The following is a 9472-nucleotide window of genomic DNA, read 5'->3' on the forward strand; positions in this document are numbered from 1 at the left end:
TCTCCTCTCCTCTCCTCTCCTCTCCTCTCCTCTCCTCTCCTAGGCCAAAGTGAAGGATTTTGGCATCGACACAGCGAACATGTTTGAGTTCTGGGATGTGAGTCTGCCCTAATTTTATTGCCTGATGATGATGATGATGTGTGATGTCATGAGCTTCATGATGCACAGCTGATGTTCAGCAGCATGTGTTAAAACCTGTTCAGAGTGTTCGGTTGGTGACGTTTAAAGTTCAAACTGTGACAGTCTGAACTTTGTAATATTAACTGTAACGTTTACCGTCACCGACCTGTTGCTAAAATATCTGACATGTCTCGATGCTTGTTGTTGATGTGATGCCCTGGCTGCGCTCTGATTGGTGGAATGACTGTGTGATGTCATGTTTGCTCCTCCTCAGTGGGTCGGAGGTCGTTACTCTCTGTGGTCAGCCATCGGTCTGTCCATCGCTCTGCACATAGGTATGTCTGCTGACTTTAACCTTTACTCAACCCTCAGACCAGACCAGGGCTGGGTATTGATTACTGCTGTATTGATTAAAAGCTCCTCACAAGTTTAAAGAGTAACTTTCAGCCTGGACCCCAGTTTCCCATGTTTTTTGTGTCTAAGTAACTAACGGGAACAATACTTTTTGAAACCGGTCCAGTATTGAAAGAGAGAGTGCTGCAGCGGCAGCAGTGAAGCAGACTGCGATGTAACCACTCAGGGTATGCTTACACTGGCAGTGTACGCCCACCATAACTGACTCTTAGAATAACCATCTGAGCCTGTCAGTGACAAAAGCAAACACTTTTGGTGGACATACATTGACAGTGTGAACATGATCTGAGTGGTTACATTGCAGCCTGTTTCACTGCTGCTGGCTGCAGAGCTCTCTCTCAATACTGGGCCAATTTTAAAAGCTGTTGTCCCCATCAGTCACCTAGACACAAAAATATGAGAAAATAGGGTCCAGGTTGGAAATACTTACTCTTTAAAGTTTAAACTGACTCTGAAATGTTTCAATAAGCAGATTTTTCTCTTATTAAGAATAACACACTTCCAAACATCATAAAGCAGACATGACATGGAATATAGTGAACTTTGTAGTATAAATACAGATGTGGTTACGTAGGTGTGTATAGAGTAATTGATACCCAGCCTCAGTTTCAGCTTCAGTCTCTGCTGATTTTATCAGTGAATGTTTAAATCAGCAGTCGTTGCATGTTGCTGCATGAAGAGACTCATTGTCTTTGGTTCTGAAACACAACAGGAAGTTAGTTCTTGTAGTTCGGCTGATGATTTGATATCATTCAGTGTGACGGATGCTTCCTCGTGGTGTCATCATTGGTGTTACTCTGTTACTCGACATTTTTGGTTACATTTATGTTTTGATTTCCATCATCAACTCTTTGTTTCAGATTTGATATTTCCATAAACCTCTTTATCTCCATCACGGTTTTAAGTTTTTCCTTATTGTCAGTCTGTGTTCATCACCATCTGTATCATACATGACCTTTGACCTGTGTGTGTGTGTTTCAGGCTTTGAAAACTTCGAGCAGCTTCTTGCAGGAGCTCACTGGATGGTAGGAGAACGTTTGTTTCTATGAATAACATTTTATCAGATGTTGCTTCATGTTTCTGTTCAGAGAACAAAAAGTGAAATTCAGTCAGCAAATATGTTTTATTAAAGAACTACTGAGTTCATGTCACAGACACTTCAATATTTACATTTTCTGTTTCTGTTCAAGCACAAGAACTTAATCTTTGAAAACATGTTCATCGTGTTCGGAGCTAAGAAGCTGCTAAATGAATGAATAACACATTTTATTTATACAAACATTTCACACACTGAATGTAATTTAAAGATTCTTGATACAAGAACCTTTGATGAATCACATGTGAACTCTATCATTAGATGATTTCTGCGCTCAGATCTGTGCTGGTTTGTACATTAGTTTAATAAATGAGGTCCAGTGTCTTGGTTTGTCTGTCCTTGTGTCCACATTAACCAGACTGTCTCTCCTCTGCAGGACAACCACTTCCGCAGCACCCCTCTGGAGAAGAACGTCCCCGTCCTGCTGGCTGTTCTGGGCGTCTGGTACATCAACTTCTTCCAGGCTGAGACTCACGCCATGCTGCCCTATGACCAGTACATGCACCGCTTTGCTGCATACTTCCAACAGGTTAGTGTGAGGAGGGGAGGGGGGGTCAGAGACCATCTGTTCAGAGGGAGGAGGCGCTGAGGAAACACTGTGACATGATGCTTTTATCCAAAACAACACATTAAACTGTCATCAGTCTTAATCAGACATTATTAACACAACAGGAGGAGGTGAGGAATAAAATCTTCACTGTGTTCATTTTTAATTTAACTTCTCGTTCAGGAGATTTGAACCCCTGAGGCGAGCTAACAGATGCAACGCTGTGAGTCAGAGAAATGTTAGAATAATTTACATAATGACTTTAAAAGAGAGGAGACGGTGGCGCTGCAACAAAAGGTCACTGTCATTGTTCAGTCTAATTATGAATTTATATTAAAAAGATACGGTATTATTTTCTGAACCTGCTGCTCCAACACTGAAGCTGAATGTTGAGATCACATTTTTATGACACTTTACATCAAATGAAAATATCCTCAGTATCTTTATCATTTTAGTCAGATTTGGTTTCTTTCGCTTGAACTACGCTGCACCACTCTCGTGTGTTTTGGTGGTACTGCTCCGTTGTGTCTGTATACGAAAGCTTTAAGAAAAGGCGCACAAAAACAAAAGACATGAACCCAGAGTACGAAGAGAAGACTGTCAGTGTCCGTATACCTATATAATGTTGAGTGCAGACAGAGTCCTCATTGTGAGTTTCTGTTTGGTCGTCAGGGCGACATGGAGTCTAATGGGAAATACATCACCAAAGATGGCGTCCGCGTCAACTACCACACTGGACCAATCGTGTGGGGCGAACCTGGGACCAACGGACAGCACGCCTTCTACCAGCTCATCCACCAAGGTGACGCCACACACACATGCACACACAGACACACCTACACGTATAATGATCCGTGAAGAGTTAACAGACTTGTTTCTTCTTTTTCAGGAACTCGTATGATTCCCGCTGACTTTCTCATTCCCGCTCAGTCTCAGCATCCAATCAGAGACAACCTCCACCACAAGGTAACGCCCACTCTGTCTCTTGTTGTCTCTCCTTCTCTGTCTCTCTCTTATGTTTCAATTTCAGAATCATGAGCTGTAGTTTGAAATACTTAAGTCTGCTGCTGCTGATGATGTATTGTTGACATGTTGATGACTGTGTGTGTGTGTGTGTGTGTGTGTGTGTGTGTGTGTGTGTGTGTGTGTGTGTTCAGATCCTGGTGGCGAACTTCCTGGCTCAGACAGAAGCACTGATGAAGGGAAAGACTCCAGACGAGGCCCGTAAGGAGCTGGAGGCCGCAGGCATGAAGGGAGACGCTCTGCAGAAGCTGTTGCCTCACAAAGTAACACATCAATCAATCAATCAATTAACCAACCACGTTTGTTTAGGTGCCAGCGATACTCATGTTTCCGTAACATGGAGGATAAACTCACTTTATCTTCCATCACAGTGAAATGTAGTTACTGATCAGTTCTCTTGTGTCGGTGTGAAACACTCGCGTTCACATGGTGTCCCAAAGCTCGCTGCTGAGTTTACACCTTACACCCTACACACAAACAGAGTGACACTCCAAGTACCGAGTGGGAGTGAATAGGGTCTGGTTTTGGAAAGGCCCGTCGTCTCTGTGGCTCAGGAGGTGGAGCAGGACGGTCACTGATCTCAGGGTTGGTGGTTCGATCCCCACCTCCTCTGAGTGTCCTCAGGCACACCAGTAAACCTGCTAACGGTCAGACACCTTGCTGTAAAACATAAAAATGTAACTCTTAAGACGTGGTGGTCGTCATATTTGTGAAGGAGGTCAGTAAACAAGTTCCTCATGAGGGTTAATAAAGAGGTCAGAGTTAGAAAACACCTGTCTTGCTCATCAGAACTTTAATGTCTGTTAAAGGATTAAAACACAGACTCTCTAAACTCTGATTTCTTCTGTTTCTCTTTTAAAGGTGTTTGAGGGAAACAAGCCAAGTAACTCCATCGTTTTCAAGAAGCTGAGCCCGTTCACACTGGGAGCTCTGGTTGGTGAGTACTGGGAGTTCTCTTAATTACGTCATCTGAACTAAATACAGAAAACAAACTCGGGGTCCAAAGGTGATGAGCTGCACTTAAAACTGACCTGTCTTAGTTTAAATAACATGTTGAAGCTCAGAAGCTGCAGGTTTTTGTTCAGTCACCTGACGGCCACCAGAGGTCACTGCTGCACATGCAGGTTCAGTTACACACTGGAACATAATGTGAGGTTTTAAGGCCACAGTGTGAAGTTTAATTACAGTGACAATCACAGCATTATGAGTGTTATGAAGGTTTTAAATATGAACCATTCTAATAATGAGTCACACCTTCCTGCATTAAAGGGAAGTTTAGATGTTTTAAAGTGGGTCTAGATGGAGTACTTCTCCATAGACGGTATATTACATACGGTAGATGTCAGTCGGCATGCCGGCAATCTCCCACTGTGGGTCATATATGTAACAACCGCCCATGATTCTGTCCTGCTGGCTGTCCCATTTACACAGACATCATTTCAGCACTGTTACTACAACTGATGCCGGCTTGAAGGCAACACAACTGAGGGGGTCTCTAGCTCAGCACGTAGAGTGTCCGCCTCATGTAGGCTGAGTCCTTTGCAGTGGCTCGGGTTCATTTGCTGCGTGTCATCCCCGTTCTCTGTCCCCCTTTCCTGTCACTCTCTAGCTGCACTGTACTAAGGTAGTAAAAGCCCCAAAAGATAATTCTTAAAAAAAGGCAATACAACTCTGTCCCCCAATTCTGTGATTGTACCTTTTTTAAAAAGTACGGTGAGGCAGCATGATAATGTGAAAGTCCTGCCTTGAAAGAAGCATCATAAAAGAGACACAAAACAACTTCAAAAAGGTGCAAACAACTAAAAAGGACCAAAACCAGCATGAAGTCTGTGTGTCTTTCTCCTGTGTAGGAGAGGTGGTGGGGCCTTTTGCGTATCTTTGCCCAGGGGCCCACTGTCTCTTAATCTGTCCATGCTTGAAACAGAAAATTGTTAAATAAGTTAACTAGCAAACGTCTGTTTAACTGTAGCTCCTCCTGCTGAGGATCTCAAGAAAATTAATAACTTCATTATGTCCAGCTGCAGTTTATCTGAACAGTGACAGTGAAGGCAGCACAAAGCTTCATGTTTCATGTGTTAAATGCAAAAACTCTTGTTTTCTAGCGATGTACGAACACAAGATCTTCGTGCAGGGCGTCATGTGGGACATCAACAGCTACGATCAGTGGGGGTGAGTTTAATGTCAGACATCTTAACTCAGAGTTCACTCACTAACGTCTTCTGATGTCTCAGTCAGCAGATCAAAACTGTGATGTGTTGTATTTAATAAAGACACAAGAAACTAAATAACATGAAGTTTGTATGTGGCATTTATCAGGTACATCAGTTGTTGACGTGTTTACAGAGAGGTTAGGTTGACTTAAATGTACACAGTGTGTTGGCGGTGCAGGTGACCAACATCAAACACTAAACATCTTTCTGTCTCCGCCGGCAGCGTTGAACTCGGGAAGCAGCTGGCAAAGAAGATCGAGCCCGAGCTGAAGGACGACTCCGAAGTCACCTCCCACGACTCTTCCACCAACGGCCTCATCAACTTCCTGAAGAAGAACTTTGTCTGAACTGTCCTCGTCCTCCTCATCCTCCTCTTCCTCCTCATCCTCGTCCTCCTCTGCTGGCCCCTTGCACCTTGTAGTCCTCCCTCATTGGCTAAAACCCTGTGTTGGTGTGAGAACGAGCACTTTGTGTCTGTAGACGTGTTGCTTTCTTGTGGAGGACAGAGAAGTGTGCAGATGTTACTGTAGGTGACGACACTTTAACATAGCCTGCACTGACTTTCAAAATAAAAGTCCTGTTTGTCACTGATGCTCGGTGTGGTGTTGTGATTGTACGGAGATGATTAAAGAGGAGGATAAACTCACTTTATCTTCAGTTTGGTACGGATTGACACAGAGTTGCAGGACTCCGCTGCAACTCTGTGTCAATCCGTACCAAACTGAAGAAGCTTCTTAGATGAGAGGTGAAACATCTTCAAGGAACTCAAGCAAGTCCAGTTGCCTACGATGCAGCACTTAAGATTACCATGATCTGGATGACTGAGAATCTTCACCAATATGTTATCAATAATTGTGTCAATTATTTTCTTGCTTAATTGTTTTGTTCAGAAGATTATCAGTTTAAAATAGTTGTTATTTGTCACATTTGAGAAGCTGAAACCAGAGAATGTTTTGGGGCACTTTTGCACGACAAAATAAATAAAATGGAAGTAAATAAATTAATCAGTTACAGAACAGCTGCAGATCAATTTTCTGTTGAACAGCTGACAGTTGCAGCTCTAAAACAGAGCAGCTTGTGATTGTGTTTAATGGTGAAATATTCAGCCAGTTAACTAACGGACATTTTGGACTGTTGATGAAACACAACAAGACGTCTGAAGACATCAACAAGAACTCATAATGAACATATTTCACTGTTAAATTACATTTTATCAACTCAACGATTAATCTTTAGTAAGTAATAGAATTTACACTGGGAAAGGAACAAAACTGAGAATGCTAAAAGACAGTAGTGGGAAGTAAGATGTATGTCAGTTGTACCACAGACCATTAAAACACTCTGTCTCATGCAGACTGTTAAGGGACTGTTCGTTACTTGTAAGGGGGAGAAGGTGGTGCGAAAAGGTGAAGGTTTGTCAACTGATTTTTAAAGCACTGTGGAGGGACTTTTTTTTTTTTTTGCAAAGAGGAGGGGCACACAAATTTAGATGGTTGTACACTGTATTTATTTTACCAACATTTTTTAAAGAAAACATGCCTTCCAACCCCTCCACCAAAATTACACTATTGCAGAATTACAGAAACTGTAAAAACAGAAATTATCACAGAGCAAGTTCATAATTATGTCGGCTTATCTTCCATTTTGATATGAGTCCATAACTGGTCCCAAGGAGACACTCCCTTCTCCCGAACTCATAAGATGCCCTCATATGATGGGGTCTCTGTTGTCTTCCAGTGTCTTAGAATAACTCGACAGACAGTTATTAGACCCACAGTAACAACAGGAAATACAAACTTGGATACGTTCGCTCTGTGACTATGTGACCCTGTAGAGTGATGTATGAGGACATGTGTGACATGTTTTTGTGTGTTAGTTTGTATTCCTTCTCTTTCAATCTAGACTTAACTGTTAATTTTTCTTCATTTACTGGAGTCCACCTCCACATTATAAAAAAAAAAACGTGCCTTGTATTCTTGTATGCCTTGAAAATAATATATGTATGCCATGTGCCGAGCCTTTCAAACCAATAAAAACTTGAATTATAAAAAACAAACACAAAAACAGAGAGTATCATTGGATTTTCAACTTTACGATGCTCTTTGGGTGCGTCATGTGCTACAAACGCTTCCATAAGATCCATAAGCAAATCTGAGCTTAAAATAGTGATATTTCATCACTTTATTCTACGTCTCATTTAATATCACAAACTAATCAGCACGCACGACAAAGGTGAAAAAACAATGTTTTTTTTAACTCCGGTATTGTGTCATAAACTTTTAGCTTTTAGCCTCAAACACCAAAGGGTAAGATTTAAAAATCTAATTTATGGTGGAGGGAGGGTCATGCATATTCTGCTAGTCACGTAGGGAGGCTCAAGGAAAAATATCTGTAGCTTTAGGGAGGTTAAAAAAGTAAAACAAAAGTGAAGAAGTCACACTCCAGCTTTACTTGCCTCTGACAAGTATAGAACAGTCCCTAAATGTTGGAAAAGTTGAAATTGAAACAGTGGATTTGCACTTATATCATTTAAAATATCGTCAGTGGTGTTGTTGTTGGGGGTTTTTTTTGCTTGACATTTTTTTTAATTCAGTCAAATGTAGTCATATCAGAGGACAAACAAACATGATGTATCACATAACAAATGTAAGCTTTGCATCGACCTTGTTCATATTATAGACACAGGCAGCACAGACACAGGCACCCAAATAACTTCATTCGTATATGCAATCACCCATATATTTAAAATATCTTAAGTTTTTGATTCCTTAGAGAAATTAAGATAATTACCAAAATTCTGATTTTGACCAAGTTGAGGACTTTGTTGTACAATGATGAACACACTGTGGGTATGTACATGTTTTATTATCTTTAAATACATAATATGTGTTGGAAATATTTCTCACAAGCCATGAAGACAGAACTCGTCATATAATTTTATTACTAGTGCGATCATAACTTTGTTTTCAAAGCTAAAGATATTCCTGTCTTCTTTAACATCAGTGATATCAGCGGTAGATTAGCCGGACTGCTCAGTGATCAAAGCTGCTCTGCGTTCGACTGCTTCTGTCTGAGTTTTATCAGCATCTGCGTGGAGCCACTGCGCGTGCTTTTAGCCAAAAAAATTAACTTCAAACTGTCTCTTGCTGCTGTAGTTTAGTTTGTTAACAGTTTAATGATGGCCAGCGACTCTGTGAAACTCTCCAAAAACCTCTTACGCATGAAGGTAAGTGGAGCTAACGCACTGGAGAAGGTGTTAGCCGTGTGTTAGCTAGCTTTACTCTCAAGAGTAGAACGACGCTCCAAATCTCATTCAGAAATCAGATGATAATTGTTTTCCTGCTCTTTGGAAAGCTGTTACACGTGACAGACATCAACGTTATGCATGTTTATGTCGTTTGAGCCAGTTATTAGTTCGGCATATAGTTGAGCTACCAAATGGGGTTTAAATTTAGCCAAAGTAGCAAATAATCTGGCTCACACCGTCTTTCCTGCTTATGTTGTTGAATGGATGCCACCACAAAATAAGTACAATTTTAAATGAGCTTCTGTTGATTAGAGGGAAACGTGTTTAGCTTATCTAAATTACCACCATTTTACCCACCCCTGCAAATATACTGTTTGGGATTAAGTTGAAGTGTGGTCTTGTTTGCACAGTTCATGCAGAGAGGTCTGGATGCTGAGACGAAGAAGCAGCTGGAGGAAGATGAGAAGAGGATCATCAGTGATGAGCACTGGTATCTGGACCTGCCAGAGCTTAAAGCCAGAGAGTAGGTGTCAACTAAAAATTTACACATCAAATAAAAATTTAGTAATGACCTAGAGCAATGTACAAAGGTAATTTGTACAAAGGTGTAGTATGATAGATAGATAGATAGAAACCAAGTTAAAAGTAAAGTATGCCCTTTAAAGGGCCAGTGTGTAATATTTGGCATGGTTTATTGTCAAATCTGAATATTCTACCCATTAATATGTTTATATAAGTGTATAATCGCTATAAAATAAAATTCGTTTGGTTTTCGTAGCCTTATAATTATGCTTTCATATATATATATATATATA

The 9472-nt window shown here is 41.0% G+C and overlaps 2 protein-coding genes across 2 annotated transcripts in view; both read left to right on the forward strand.

Annotated features, from left to right (window-relative positions):
- gpia (glucose-6-phosphate isomerase a) overlaps nt 1–6001 on the forward strand; it is a 17811-nt gene extending 11810 nt beyond the window's left edge. Inside the window, exons 9-18 of the mRNA XM_050073026.1 lie at nt 44–97; nt 395–455; nt 1516–1559; nt 2007–2159; nt 2850–2979; nt 3067–3143; nt 3335–3463; nt 4062–4137; nt 5303–5369; nt 5634–6001. Coding sequence (XP_049928983.1) covers nt 44–97; nt 395–455; nt 1516–1559; nt 2007–2159; nt 2850–2979; nt 3067–3143; nt 3335–3463; nt 4062–4137; nt 5303–5369; nt 5634–5757 — 915 coding nt within the window. The 3' untranslated portion in view covers nt 5758–6001. The remainder of the gene's footprint in view (nt 1–43; nt 98–394; nt 456–1515; nt 1560–2006; nt 2160–2849; nt 2980–3066; nt 3144–3334; nt 3464–4061; nt 4138–5302; nt 5370–5633) is intronic.
- A 2433-nt stretch (nt 6002–8434) lies between these two features.
- mphosph6 (M-phase phosphoprotein 6) overlaps nt 8435–9472 on the forward strand; it is a 3782-nt gene continuing 2744 nt past the window's right edge. The window contains exons 1-2 of the mRNA XM_050074239.1: nt 8435–8636; nt 9068–9180. Of these exons, the coding sequence (XP_049930196.1) occupies nt 8586–8636; nt 9068–9180 (164 nt within the window). The 5' untranslated portion in view covers nt 8435–8585. The remainder of the gene's footprint in view (nt 8637–9067; nt 9181–9472) is intronic.

Source organism: Epinephelus moara, chromosome 20 (genome assembly GCF_006386435.1).
Source record: "Epinephelus moara isolate mb chromosome 20, YSFRI_EMoa_1.0, whole genome shotgun sequence".
Lineage (NCBI taxonomy): Eukaryota > Metazoa > Chordata > Actinopteri > Perciformes > Serranidae > Epinephelus > Epinephelus moara.